This window comes from Enoplosus armatus, chromosome 23 (assembly GCF_043641665.1).
Source record: "Enoplosus armatus isolate fEnoArm2 chromosome 23, fEnoArm2.hap1, whole genome shotgun sequence".
In the NCBI taxonomy this organism is placed as follows: domain Eukaryota; kingdom Metazoa; phylum Chordata; class Actinopteri; order Centrarchiformes; family Enoplosidae; genus Enoplosus; species Enoplosus armatus.
Window position 1 is genome coordinate 8,319,697 of NC_092202.1, and position 15,667 is coordinate 8,335,363.

At 40.3% G+C, this 15,667-nt stretch overlaps 1 protein-coding gene across 1 annotated transcript in view; it reads left to right on the forward strand.

Annotated features, from left to right (window-relative positions):
• LOC139305617 (glucosidase 2 subunit beta-like) overlaps positions 1 to 15,667 on the forward strand; it is a 107,658-nt gene that overhangs the window by 22,954 nt on the left and 69,037 nt on the right. Inside the window, exon 9 of the mRNA XM_070929514.1 lies at positions 11,855 to 11,941. Coding sequence (XP_070785615.1) covers positions 11,855 to 11,941 — 87 coding nt within the window. The remainder of the gene's footprint in view (positions 1 to 11,854; positions 11,942 to 15,667) is intronic.

Genomic DNA, 15,667 nt, shown 5'->3' on the forward strand with positions numbered 1-15,667 from the left:
GCCCCTTACTGGAGGGAGACTGAGTATAAAATATGTCTTTCTTTTTCTTTTGAACAGAACGAAAAAAAACAAACTAAAAACAATACAACCATTGGTGATAAGAAGAAGGAATTTTGCTTTTTTAAAGTGTAGATGAAAAACATTGCTGCAGGTGCATGAAAGGTTGGGAATTCCCCATAATGGCTTGCTAATGGGTATGGAAATCTTGCTTGTTTCACAGTTTAACAATATTGGCTATACCCCAGAGGGTCCTATATACAGTAGAAGAGCTGTCATTAGTTGGTAACAAGGAAGACAGTCTAGTTGGGAGTTAGTGGTGCATGGACAAAGGGAAAAACAGAACCTTAAAGAGCTCATTATAATGAACTTGCATCTATAACTACATTTATCTTATATATATCCTGTGTGGTACGATAGACTAAATACTCATTACATTTTTCAGAGCTCGACAGAAAAGGAAACTGCATTGAAGTTGTATTCTATTCTCATTCAGACTGGTTAGATGTCTACATGCTGTAATCTTATACTGTGCTGTAAACTATAAGTATGACAATGTAAAACAAGTGCGTATTTTAGAGTTTATTATTGAGTAGTCACTTTAATGTTGACTTAGTAACTTTTCTGGAGCTTTTGACAATGTCACATGATCTTCACAAGCAGGTGGGGTTAGCCCAGTTGTCATGGAATTGTACATGTTCATATTTCCATTTTTGTTGGAAGCACTTCGGAGATTGAAATTGATCAAGAATGAACTTTGAAAGTCAATGTTATCAAGTACGAGTGTCGTCAAAAATTTACAACAGCAATTGTGATAATCAAGTAGGCATTTCATTTAAAATTATAAAAATGCTAAATATTCAGTGGTTTCAGCTTTGCTAATATGAGGATGTGTAGCTTTTCTCCTTTTCATATAAACGTAAATTGAATATCTTTGGGTTTTGGACTGTTAGTTGAACAACATAAGTTGTGTCACCTTTGGCTCTGGGATGAGCATTTTATAGACCACGATTAACTGAATAGTCCAAAAAATGAGACAAATGAATTGCTAATAATCTAGAAGAGAGTTATGCCTAAATACTTGCATTATGAACAGTGAATACCTTCCCTATACCATTTCTGCCACTTTTCTGTCATAGTGACAGATTGACAGCATCCCACAGAGCCAGAAAGCACCTGCAAAGCAAGCCGGCCTGACGTGACTTCACCTTTTCTATCTTGGCAACAACACTCGGCTCTCTTGATGTTCACAACATCCACTGATACACAAAAAACAAACACCCGGGCGCCTCGCGCTGCCCCTCCCACCCCTGGTCACTACCAACCAAGGTCAGCCACTCGGCCCAGCTCTTCACACCATCTGTTTGGGCTGGTTGACATTTGGCCCTAGCCAACACTGAAATCTCACTTCAGAGGGGGGTCCCGGCATATTTGCATTCTGTTTTTGTATTGAATATCAAGAGGGCAGATTTCAACTATGTTTTTATCTCAAAGGTGAGAGTTAAGATCTACTCAGACTGTGCAAGATATTAGTGATGAGAGAGATTTAGTGATACAAATTGAATCAGTGTGTGGGTTTTTAAAACGTTGTGCTATTATATGCAATATAATAGCTTTTGACTTCTCATACAATGCTGCATAGAAACTGCTCATTACATCTAGAGTTCAGCTATAACCCTAACTGTAATTGTTGCACAGTGAATCAATCCAAAAACCTCAGCCACATGAATATGAAGGCAGGCATTACAGTTCTTATTTGATGATGTCTCGGCAGCCTCCAGAAGGGGGCAGCAGGCCTCTAAGTTGAGTGCGAGCTAATGGAAAAATGGAAAGTCACATTCACAGGTCATTTAATCTCTTTGTTTTGTCATGGGCTGGGCCTCTGGTGCTGTTTTCCTGCCTTGCTCTCTCTCTCTCTCTCCCTCTCTCTCACAAAAAAGAAAAAAAAAAAGCGAGAGATCCCTCCAGTTCAGAAATGAACAATTCTCATCTGCCTCCAAGAATTTCGTTTTTCATGCATTTGTAGTGAGGTTTCGTAAGCTTGCAGTGATTCTGGGATTTAATGTGTGTTCTGAGGAGAACTCTGGCTCTGGATGGGACTATAAGAGAAGGATTTGTTTTTAACTTTATTGAACTTTATGAAATTTTTTGGAACAATATATGCTCTTACGTCACTGAGAGTAACCTAGAAGTCTGATATCTGCAGACGTAAGCTGTATGTAGGATTCCAGTCTTACTGTATGGATGTAGGCCATGATGTTACATTCCTCGCTGTATTCGCTTGTGGATTATACAGTAGTTAAGGTAAACCACACACACAGCTTACACTGTATGATCTCAGTAACTTGGATGGTAGAATTAGGTATGTGCAGGCAAGCAGAGTCATGGTAGTAAACACTGGCAGCCATATACGGGTTTTGCATATCATTTTCTGTATTCCAACAAGATTAAAGTCTTGTGTTAAAAGCCTGCTGGGTATACCGGGGTAGCTGGGCTGATGGGAAAAAAGTGTGTTGTCTGTGCGTTTCCCCCCCTCAGTACCATTCATCACCTCCCATCACACGCGTCATGTTTTTGCTTCCCAGCTGGAGTGCTTTCAAGTTATATAATGTGAAATGACAAGCTGAAACCAGAGGTGGAGTGATATGCGGTTTGTAGAGCTGAGGTAGAGAAAACTGACCTGCTAAAAAACGCTGTAATGTGTCATGTTCTTTGGAGACAGGAGCACAGTGAGGGGAGGCGGAGGAGGGCATACAGTGAATGATTTGGGTGGTGACTGTGAAAGGCCTTTTTTTCTTTATTTGTTTCAGGCCGCATGCCTGACACTCCTCAATCTCTTGCCTTGCCCCTCTTCCTCTGCACCTCTAATCCTATCTTTTGCGGTCGCAAGGGTGCCACGGGTGCCAGAACCAGTGGGAGGTCAAAGGCAAGAGAGGGAAGGAGCAAAGTGAAGAGGCTTCGTTTTATGCTGCTGCAACAAGTCCTGACAGAAGTCTCTTATATCAAGAGGTGTCTTATCTATCTGTATGTCTGTCTGTCTATGTTTATCTCTTTGTCACTTTTTCCTCTACTTACTTCTTATTTACAGTTTATTTTCTTGACAAAATGTTGTTTTTATAAGCATCCTACCAAAATATGAAAAATAATGAAAAGAAATGTGCCATGTATAAAAAAAAAAAAATGACACTTAAGAAAGTTGAATCACATAGCTGTGTTTGTACCGCTTTGACTCCATCTCCGAAAATTCTGTCTTACAAGCTGTTCTGACAAACCAGCCTTAAAGCAAGCTCAAGGCAATCATTTGTATTCTTATCAGCTTTAACCACTTGACAAATACTATTGATGTTGCACCCGTGTAAGCGCAGCTCCCAAGAACAGGGTACACACTGTGCAATGAGCAACGTCCACCGAGAATAGACATCGCTCTCCTCTGGGACAGTCTATGCTAGTGCCTCCCAGGTGAATGCATTGATCAGTGATGTTGTATTGTATCATAAGAACAGAAGGGATGTTTTAGCAGTGGGAGCAGTCTCTAAATATCCCCCTAACACTTCTGGAACATTTTAGAGGGATTATTATAAATTATGCTAATGACAGAAAGTTAGATAATCAGCTTACTTTATGTACATGCTTTTCTTTTTTACTGTACGGTTGGGGTGGGTGATTTTGTTTAAGTCAGTATCACGACATTAAAGTAGTAATCCTTAAGATTTCAGTCCTGGTTGATTTGGCCACACCTGTGGTTACTTGTGGTAACTACTTTGTCAGAAATACAACAGAGCAGCAACTGTGCAACCAAACAAATTTGCATTGTTTCAATAAAGAAATCAAAGTAATTGCAACCGCAATCTGCGACTAGTTTTCCGCTCACAGCAGAGCTCTGTATCGGTGACCGGAGTTGGTTTACATTGCTGAGAAGTTGGAGGTGTGCAGGTTTCCTGTGAATCCCTCATGTCTGTGAAGGCAATTTCAATCGCAACTAATTTTGTTCGTTTTTAAATACATTTTGCAGAATTTTGTTAAATGAGGCAATAGCCCAGACCAACAGTATAGTCACCTTCTTATTGTTAAGTTAACATCCTGCAAATGGTACAGCCTGAACTGCATTTGTTCGCAGATGAATTGCAGAATTCTGCATTTTATCTCTTCACATCTGACATCCTCTGACCCCAGACAGACCACCGGCTCCTGGAAGAACATCTTGTTGAAGAACCTCATATCCTTTGTGGTGAAACATTTGATGTGTTTTGTGTTTCCATGGTGACCCCGCCGCACAGCACATGAGACAATAATGAAAGCTCTCAAAGGCTGCAGGGGCACCAGAATAGTGCATGTCCTCAACGTTTCAGCTATTGTGGCACTTGGAGGAGTTACACAACCTGACGTTCACCCTGAGAATGTTTCCTTCCCCCATCATCGCAGGGCTTTTGAGACCGGCAAAGATTGGGCTTGCTAGCAAAGGGATGACACACGGAATGACAAAACTCCTGTGTCTGTCTGTCAGGCTTGGTCTTTATCCGACTGACATTTGCTGGCTCAGGCTCATCCAGGCTCTGGAGAAGCCAGGGATAAGAGTCAGACACAGATGGCTTTTTCCCTTGCAATTCTGTCTAGTGCAAGATTCAGAGGGGAGAAAAAAATGTTTCCAAATCTTCATCCTGTTTTTACAGACTCTCTGAAATATAATTGCCTCTACAAAAATTTAAGAAACCAGTGAGTCTTCACATACTGCAACAATGTGTTATTGTTTTTTGTACAATAATATGTTCTCTTGCAGTGCTTTATTCTTTCTGTCTGTGCTGACCCAACCTATTGGTGACTGAGGCTCGATAGGGCTCTTACTTCGGCAGAGACATTTCTTGTCCTCTGAGTAAGTCAAAAGAACAATGCAAGAATGCCTTGTGCCATTTAAAACTGATGAGCCAAAGCCAGCATGAAGGAGGAGAGGGGAGGTGTAGGTGTTAAATTGATTGGCGAGAGAAAAAAGCATCTGCTTTGCAATAGCTTAACAGTTGCCTCAGAAGCACGCCTGCTATTGTTTCCAAACAAGAATACCCACTTCTGTGTGCCGAGGAGTGTCGCCTTCAGAAGAAATGTGTGAGAGGGATAGAAATTGTTGCATAAGAAACATTTAGAGACATCTTTTTTTTGCAGCTTTCCAGGACCTTGATCTATTTTCTTTTTTCATAGCTGCCTCAACTCCTTTTCTGTTCTCCAGGCAGTTCAGAGTTAATACGTGGGCAGAGAACAAAAGACAGGGGATAGAGGGCTGGAGTCAGCAGCTGATCCGATGACAGAAATGGCACCGAGGCGAGCGGGTCCCAGGTGTAGTCATGACTCAAGTAGCACTCCAAGATAGGGGGTTGTGATTGAGTGGGGGTGGTGGGTGGGGGGGGCAAGGAGCAAAAAAGAAGCATGGGGCATCATGGACGCTTGTGTTCTGTGTGACAAGCTGCCTGTTGTGTGCATACTCCTTGACAGCAGGAAAAGCAAAGAGACAGGACACCTGACCCCTTTGACCTTCACCAAAGTAAGACTGAACTCAGACCTGTGTTACTGAACAGCAGTGGCACGAGGGTGCACCTCTCCTGTCTCTGCAGTAAACTGGATCGAACAGTTAGACGTCACTGATGTTCAGGTACCAGAAGTTTTTGCTGACTGGAAAGGCCAAAATGCTACAAGAAGATATTTTTGTATGCAGATTTCTTTTCTTTTTTTACGTACTGTTCAGTCTTTTGTACATCTACATTGGCCTCTAACACAAAAAAAAGCATGTTTATTAGCAGAATTTCTACTGCAGTGATGAGACGGGTTATACTTTGGGCTTGTACATTGATTGTGAGGTACCTACAAGCAAGAGGGTGAGGCTGAAACTAACTGCCATGAGCTTTACAATACGAAATCAGCCTTGCTGGTCACTGGACAGGGATAGGTATTAGTAGAGTATGGAATTCATTATCTTCATTCAATTTCATAAGGCTTTGTTTAGACAGACCATATAGATTATAAAGTGGTCAACTCAATTGTCAGTGTGTGATGTACATTTGGGGAAAATCCTTGCTGTGGTCAAAGGAATTAACACAGTCCTGTATCAGTTCTTGTTTACCAAACCCAATTGGTTTTGATGCCTGGCTGAAAAGTGCTATGCATACAAATATCGCTGGCCATTGTCACTTGGAATTAGTTGCTTTTTTTATGGAGAAAAATACAGCTAAATGACAAACTAAACGCACAGCTCGTCGCTATTCTTTCGCCATTCTTTCAAGTCTAACTAGCTAATTATTGTAGCTGTCAATCACACATAAAAGGCGACACCCAGGGAAGAGCAGAATTCCATAATTGGAACCCCCCCCCAAGAATTACGCTACAATAAAACTACTTCAGCCCTGTCTCGTAGAAATTATGTTGATATAATACTAATTATTTTTTCCAATTACGTTGTGGTGGGAAATGTTACTGCTGCCTATTATACGAATGTTCCCTTGCAACGTTTGTTTCTCCTGTAGAAAATGCTACATTTACAATTTGACAATCCTGTAAATGTAGCAGGTGGTTGTGGTGGTCGACATTCAAAGTGAGGACTTCGACCCTGGAGACCGGGGATTGCATTTTAAGTTTAGCTTTAGGCAACAAAACACTTTGGTTCAGATTAGGGAAAGATTGTAGTTTCGGTTAAATGTTAATCCAGTAAACGCGTCATTGTCTCAAGTCGTGTGGACTTTTTCTGTGTTAAACCAAGATCATGACTTTCCCTGAACTAAACCAAGGAAAACAAATGAAATACTTTTGTATGGACATTTTGCAAAAATAGCAGCAAAATGTTGTCAGCCAAGACGAGAACAAATTTCTCCCAATTTCCCCCCCAATATTTGTAACGACCAGTCATCAAATGCTAAAATAAAGCTAATTTTCTCCCGTCAATAGCACACTGGATGGTATTGAACTCCTCTTGCTTCATGTTGGTGTACATGTCAACCAGCAACAGTGAACACAACAGCTGTGCGCGCAGGTGTACTACACAGGTGAAACACAGTGTGTTTAAATCACAGCATCACTTATACACGTGTTAAATATAAACCAGTGTATCACTGCTGGTGTTTGCAGCGGAACAGGCTGGAGGATGATCAGAGTTTCACTGAGTCACTTATCTTTCTGCACTTGAAACTAAACTGTTGCTGTGAACTGACCAGGTCATGATCGTGTTGTTGGTCAAAACGCACACATGCAGACTTTGCGTCGAGTGTGTGCATTTGGTTGAAAATAGGAGCTTGTAAAGGCACGTCCTCATTTCCCAGATCAGCAACATTAGCCATTAGTGCTTTATTTTAATGTGCCGATGGTCGTTCATTACCTTAAAACATAAAGGATTGTAAATAATTTAAAAAGTTGTGAAATCACTTGTTGTACTTTCTTCTGTCACTATAGTTGCATGTTTTATAATGAGGGTTAAACTAACAAACTGATTGTACTCATGTTGTAATGCTTGTATAATCTCAGTGTCCTGTGTTTGTTGTAGAGTGCACTTCTACATGCACCGGGTGTGGCCGTGTGTCTGTGGACTTAACTCAGGATCAGTATTGTTGTCACTCTGACTCCCTCCCTCCCTTCTTCTTTCTGTTTTCTCACACACTCCCCTCACTCCCTCTACGGAGTGACATTCATTAATTAAATATGGTGTACTGCCGCAGGATGTGCTTCCCTTTCCACTATCTCCAGACACTAATAATTACATTGGCATTTAGCTCCGTGATAAGCCGACCCTATGGCCTTTATGAAATGTTCCCTGGGCCCGGATACTGAGCAAAATATAGACTGATGTGATGCTATATATCGATCCATCTGCCTGTCTTCTTGCTTTTATCTTAAGAAAAGAGGCACTGCTCATTAAAGAATCTAACAACACCTGATTTTTACATGAAATCAAGCTTTGCTGGAGATATGCATGGTGTAAGCCTGTACACAGGTGGGCTGTTTAAATGAAATTAGAGCTGCTGGTAAATGCCACAGGGACCACTGTTGTTTGTGAAACATACTCTTATGTAGCCTTAAAGCTTAAAGGTTTCTTTTCTGTGGTAGGGTCTAGATTTTAGGGCTGCAACTAACGATTGATTAATCTACTGATTATTTTCTCAATTAATCGTTTGGTCCAGTGAAAAACACCCATCACAAGTTCTTTGAGCACATGCAACAAATGTCTTGTTTTGTCCAACCAATAGTCCAAAACCTAAAGAGATTCCATTTACAGTCATAGTAAAATATACTCATAAAAGTAAGAAAACCAGAAAATATTCACACTGTTGCTAATTGTTGCAACTCTAGTTGATTCATTGCTAATATGCTCTGAAAACAACACGTTTACCCCATGAAATGTCCTCAATATGCTTATTGTTATTTTTCTGCGGTCACTTTAATGTTTCTAAAATAAAACGTGTAAAAGTGATGGATAGATGGATGATTGGATGTTAAACAAGTATTTAGACATTTCCTTTTTTCATCATTGACTAATCGACTAATTCATGAATTGTTTAGTCTATAATAAGTCATAAAATAGTGGAAACTGCCTCACCATTTTCCAGAACCCAAGGTGATGTCTTCACCTTGCTTGTTTAGTCTGACCAACAGTCCAAAACTCAAAGATATTCTGATTACAGGGATATAAAACACAGAAAAGCATTTGGAACCAAGCTGGAACCAGTGAATATTTGGCATTTTTGCATTTTTGAATAAGCAAAGAAGTGACAGGGATAAGCTGAAAGCTCAACTGCATCAGTATTTCCCTTTAAGATTATGCCTCTGCAGATCTTAGTGAAGTTAGCCAAAAAGCTTCAGAGTATTAAGTTTGATTTTGCTTTACCTAATTACTTTGCCTCAGGTGGCCTAATCAGGCTGCTACATTGCAAGATTATTATGTGGCTTATCAGCTTCAGGGATGTATCAATTGATGCTTAAGTCACAATTGCTGTAAACATGCATTTAGTTTGTTAAAAGCTCACTTGTACCAGTTACATTTTAATAAATTGTCAGCAAATAGTCTGCCATATCTCCCCTCAGTTATTATGGTGTCATGTTCCCTTGATTCCCCTTCTCCTTTCTTGTTTTATTGACAAACTGCTAATATTTGCTGCAAATGTGGGACGTTACCTTTATCTTTCACATGACTATGGTTATTTCTTATTTATAGCCCGAAATATAGTTTTCACTCCACTTCACTCGGCAATCGCTCCAGGTTTGCCTGAATAATCTCTGATCACCAAATTAAACTTGAGATTCGAGTCTCACTTGTTCCAGAATGGTCTTAGCTGAAATTACATGGGAAGGTTTCCATGAAAACCATCGGGGCTTCAAATTGGACCTTTGGACTCGGGGGATTGTATGTACCATTCAGTATTGGCTAAGACGACCAGTGTTCTTGCTACCTTGGGAAATCTGCATCTGACTTCCATTATTTTGGTCGATGTTTCCGGCCTCGTCTGTCAAAGGGCCTGAAAGTGGATCACCAGCGAGTACTTTTCTATCTAAACATGCTGTGTTTCTGTATTTGTGGCTGGGTACTTGACTGAGCAAAGGATAAAAGCCCAAATTGAGTGACAGAGATGCTTAGATGAGGCAAACTGACATATGTAGCTGGCAGCTGTTATTACATGTGACTTTCTGCTCATGCATGTGTACATCCAGTATGCGCACACATGCTGTATAGGCTTTAATACTGTGTGGGAGTGGTAATATTTTGGGTTGTGTGGGTTCATGGTAATAAATGTCTCATCTTTTTGTTTGTGCTGTTTCCACATATTTGCAAGTTGATGCATTTCATAACTCCGACTAGAAACCCAATATTCTCCTGCCAGGTGGATATAAGTGGTATTTGCAGAACTGTGCTTCTGGGACTAGCTGGATCTATCAAATAACATAACACGGTATGTAACAATGTTATTTGATCTTTCCTCTCTTCCCTCTGCCTCTGTAAGGCAATATCTTTGCATACTGTTTTATCAGCCCTCGTGTTAGTTTGACTAAATCAACTGCAGGGCTTATTTGTCGGAACTGTGGGTAACTTTTCACATAAGGGGAGTCAAATCTCTCAGAAATTGCAGTTCAGATACAGTTTGCAGACTAACTGTACCGTACATAGAAGTGATACATACTTAATGTGCAATTTAACCACAAGAATTTAGATAACAGTACAGTATGGATGGGGATCTGACAATTCTGAAGGAACTTTTCACTTTTCTTTTCGTCACCCACAACTGTAGCGTTTTAGTCTGCAAACAACACCTTGTTCCCTTGTTGTTCGCCAGATTTAGTTTTGTTTCAGTAAATTTACATGGACAAGGTTGAAGCTCATTACAGTTGTACACAGAGGGAGTGGAAAAGTTTCATATTACTTCCCCAGTCGTCTTTTATGTTGAATTTGTGGCAGCTGCTAAACTGAACAGAATATAGCAAACTGCAGTGCAGGGATTATTTTTATTGATTAATCTGCCAATTGCTTTTGACATTAATTGTTTAGTTTATGAAATGTCAGAAAATAGTGAAAAATGCCCATCACAAGTTCTGAAACCCATGGTGACATCTTCAAATGTCTTTGTTTTGTTTGACCAACAGTCAAGATTTTCATTTAGAATAATCTAACATGATTTAAATGTTGTTAAATTACTTGAATGATTAATTGATGATAAAGATTGATGCAGATTATCTGTCGATTGACTAATGGATTAATCGACTAATTGTTTCAGTTCTACAGAATCGAACCATAATTTTGCATATTCCTAAACAAAGGTCGAGCTCAAGATACAAAGAGCATGTCACCAATAACAAATAATGAAGACTGAATACTGCACAACAAACAGTGAACTTCAGCCTTAAACAAAACTTGCACTCAGCCCATTTCCTCTCAGCGCACAAAGCATATTGTGTATGCGTTTCAAACAAACACATTTCAATTTGGCTTTGAAAAGACTACCCAAGCACACAAAAGAACTTTCCGCCGCTCACGTCCAAGGTGATTCACAGCACCTGCCTTCCAGTGCAAACGTCCAGATCCACAGATGTGTTTATTAGCTTAGCTTAATTGTGCATAGTGTCTAAAGGTCAGTGCCTGCTGTGATACATCGCTGCCAAAATGGCTTCCAGGGGACACTGTTTCAGATGAATAAACACTGAAAGCTGCACCACCTTCCACCCCTCCGTCCCCATCCTTTACCTACCAATGTGCAACAGCATCGCGTTCAGCTTTTTCAGGCCCTTGCACAATGTCCTGTGACTGATGGGCATCCGCTGGTATGCGCCGCCTCACTGACTTCCATTTCAGCTGGCAAAAGGCAGCAGATTAATTCGCTTGTCAACTTTTTTTAGTTTATTCAGATCGGAGGAATGATGTGTTTGTCCTCCGGTGAATTAACACATGCAGTATATCTGTATAACTACTGCCTTCCCTGTGATTAATGGTATTTGACTTCTATAAGCAGTAAACTTCTTCCGTTTGGCTGTAAAAGCTGATTTAATGAGAGAGTGACTTGAATAGATAAGCAGATATGGCAACGGGGATTATTGGGAGGTGAGCTGAATGGGAGACGAATGATGTGCAGTTTATTATCAGTTATGTAATGCACTTTTTATAAGGCCATACCTGTGGGGCCAGCAGCCAGTCTGCAATAGATGCGAGATTGCGAGCTTTTGTGCATCGTAAGATACGTGTCTGAATATGTGCGCCTTTGAGGAGATGTTTGATTTATATACTGTGTTTGCACATGCGTTTGTATGGTGTTTGACTATGAAACTAATTGTATTCAACTGTTCAGTTACAGTGTTTATCATGTTTCGATTAAAAAGTATTTGACTCTTACTTCTTACCCCCCAGGCATTGTTGGGAGGAGGCCATCACATGGACCTCACCAAGTTTCAACACACACTCTGGGACATCCTGACAAAAGGAGACAGTGTCAAGGTGAGCTCCATCATTCCTCATTTTCACCACCCACTTCTCTTTTTCTTTCTAGCTAACTACATTCTTCATTCACTCCCCGTTTACACCAGAAACACAGTGAAAAGTAGGAGGTGCTGGAATCTTGGTGACATTATGCAGTGATTACTTGTGGGTTTTGTGAATGCTGGAACATACTTCTCCACAAATGTGCAGGGGTGTCATCCATAAACCTTCATGTCACTGTTTTTAATTGTACTAATTTGAATATATTTTCAGCCATGCTAGCCACCTGGCTCTTAGATGCCAGCGTCAGTCTGTCGGTTGGTTGGTCAGTCTACCATTTTGCTCCAGACTGAAATGTCTCGACAATTATTGGATGGATTGCCATTCAATTTGGTTCAGACATTCATGGTCCCCAGACGATGTAACCCAATGACTTTGATGACCCTTGACATTTCCTCTAGCACCTCCGTGAGGTGGATATTTGTGGTATTGAGTGAAATGTCTCTTCATCTAAGTCAAAAAAACCTGCAAAACTAACTTCCACCAACCTCAGCTATACTTTGTGTTAAGTGCTGGTATTTAGCGGAACATTGAACATTATACCATTTAGCTTAAAGCGCCACTGTACCTAATACAGCCTCACAGAGCCAGTAGCATGGCTGTGGACTTTAGGAGATTCATATTTTCTCAAACCTTTCCCTCTCTGTGTCATTTTGCTTTGATCCGTACTCAACACCTTTCCACTGACACCATCCTAACAATGGTTAGATAGATGCACATAGGAAAATAAAGCAGTGATATCTTCACTGACTATGCAATAACCTCCAGGAACAATGTAGAGGCAAGAGAAAACCCAGACGATAAGCACAAAATTAGGAATTATTGTATTCCTTCAACTGAAATGTGCAAAAGCCAGATTACTCCAGAGTTGTAAATGTAGCCGCTGGTGTTTTGACACAGTGATGTTCTTCTAGTTACCAGAGCGTGATTAGATTTATCTCATGGTTCTATCCTGCCTTGTCAGCCACAACACAAATAACCTCATAATACCTTTCTTTCTGGAGTCTGTGTTAATTTAAGGTCCCTAAACTGCCGACTTTTCATCCCGAGCACAGGTTTATAAAAAATAAACCGCATGTTTTCATCTGACAGCTAAGGCCTAAAAGAAAATGTCCGTGCCTCTCTCCATCTCCTGAACTGAGGACGTGGAGAGATACCATCCTTTCATTTCCGTTCCTCCAGATAAAAAGATGAGAGAGGGAGAGGACGAAAGTGAGGCCTATCGCTGGGCAGCAGCGATTGAGTCCCTTCGCTAAGCCACAGCGAGGATCTGCTCAAATAACCCACTCTGCCGATAAGAAGCTCGTCATTTCCATAGACAAAAAACATTGGGGTTCAGATTAGATTTCACCATCCGCCCATCAGAGAATGTGAATTATTAGGCAAACTCCTGTCCCCAGTCTTTTCATGAAAACACCACTGAAATAAATATGGTCTCAATTATGATGCTCACGTCACCAAAACTCTACAAAACAAATGAACAAAAACTATTATTATTATTATTTTTTTTTTTTACATAGAATTATTGAAGGAGTTATCCCTTTTCTGTTGCACGTAAATGCTTTCATTGTTAACAGGGTTGATTACTGTGATGCTCTCTTCTCTGACAAGGAAGTCTTAAAAATGAAAGGGCAAATCATCCAAACTGCAGAATTGCTGTTGTTTGTTTTAGAACCTTTTAGAAGAGTCTGCCCTTTCTTTTCATACCTTAGTTTTGGGAATGTAAACACCTTTTAACTCTTTTTGTTGTTGCCTAAAAACTATTGCGGTTTTGATACCAAGCCTTAGACTGTTCTTTAAGGTTGTTCCACAAATCAGGACTAACGTGAAATTCACACTAGAAGTAGAGTCATTGGGGACTGATATGTTAAGTGCACCTGTTCTGTAAGATGAACAAGTGACATCTAAAACACAAAAGAACGTTGCAACGTGGATTTCCCTTTAAGACTTACGGTTAAGCAGCAGAAACAAGAAAAGGCAAGATGAGAGATCGGAACATAAAGATCAGAAGTGAAATAACTACATATGAAAAGGTGTCTTGCCTCTGAGTGGACAGAGGTGTCCAAATATGACCGTATGAGATATTTCATTTATTAATGACAATGGCTTTTGAGCAAATAGGTGCTGAAAAGCATTGAAAAGCTTGGTTGTTTGAGGACATCCTTCAAACTGTCATTTCACTTGTAAATGTGGCCATTTGTGGCACACAATAGCTCTCTCTTGCGTTTGTAGAGGAGGACAGGCTGGTTGTTCAGTGCACTCAGATTTCTTATAGAAACAGTATAAAGGATTGATGCAGTAGAGAGTATGATAAGATGTGTGCCATCTGCCTTTTACTCTACCACTGTTGTTACTTTTACTAATGTTTCTTGTGTACATCTTGTGTTTTCTTTCTTCTGCTGATATTTTATCATCTCTCTGTGAAAAGTTTTATTGGATTGTAGGGTATTGCAAATTCTTGATGTTAACAGCTTTCCACTGGTGTGATGGAGTTGATTTATTCATCATTACATGCCAAACAACTACAAACCAGCTTGTGCTGATAAGTGATAGCCAGTTTTATCAAGAAATCTTAAGCTGTCTGTGACTGCAGGAGACATTTCAGCTTCTATATGACGCTTAAACATCAGTATGACACTCGTAAGCATTTGAGTTTGCTGCCTTGTTCTTCCCTGTCAAGCATCCCTGTCACATCTTTTATGTTCCAGCCACATGTTCAATTCACTTAGGGCATTCTTTGAATTTTTTGACATCCTGAAATCAAAAAACCAGATCAGGAAAAGAGTGTGTTATAGAATGTGCTACATTAAGACTGGTGACAGATTTGACCTTTTCACACATACACAAGGACTGTGTCTGATTGTGTTGTGTGCCTTGCCCGATAGCTAATGGCGCTTTTTCCTTTTCGCACTGTGCACCATGCTTACGTCCCTTCCATTACGCACATCCCGGCAACCGAGGCCATCACAAATGCAATGGCCATGGCAGTGCTTTCAAAAGCAAGCATTGCCAATGAATCACCACATCTCTCATACAGCCTAATTAGGAGCTAATTATTCAGTCTTTTCTCTAATTTCATATGACTTTAACCTCCCCTCCTTTGCCTTGTCAAAGGGTTGCCAGATTACTTCTGGCCTTAGTTACAGTAAATAACATTTGAGGAGATTGGGATTTGGGTTGCTACACAAATCCCTATCACATTTCCTCTGCCTTGATTTTTGCATTTGTGGGTTTTGAATTAAGAAAGAACACATACATAATTGTTCCCTCTTTCCAATCAGCACAAAAAAGATTGCAGATTGTCACACTCGGCTTCGCTTGGTTCAAAGTTGGTCTAGACTGGTATTTGCGAATAGATATCATTGGTTAGAACGGCGATAAATATACAGCAGCTCCGTTTCAAAATGTCAAAGGTTGAAAGCAATGAATCCACTGTCTATAATTTACCCACAATAGCAAGCGCTGACTGCAAGTGTTGTGACAATACGCCACATTCACCTCAAGCAGCAACAATGAAAACAAAGAATTGTCTTTACGCTTAAAAACCTTTTGGAAAAGCAAGAACCACCAGTGTCAGCAGTACTGGCAAGATGCCAGTTGGATATTTAGAGAGTGCAGCAGAATTAGAAGAATATTTTTTATTGGGTTCTGTGGAGACTGACGCGCTGTTAGGGGTACATTTGT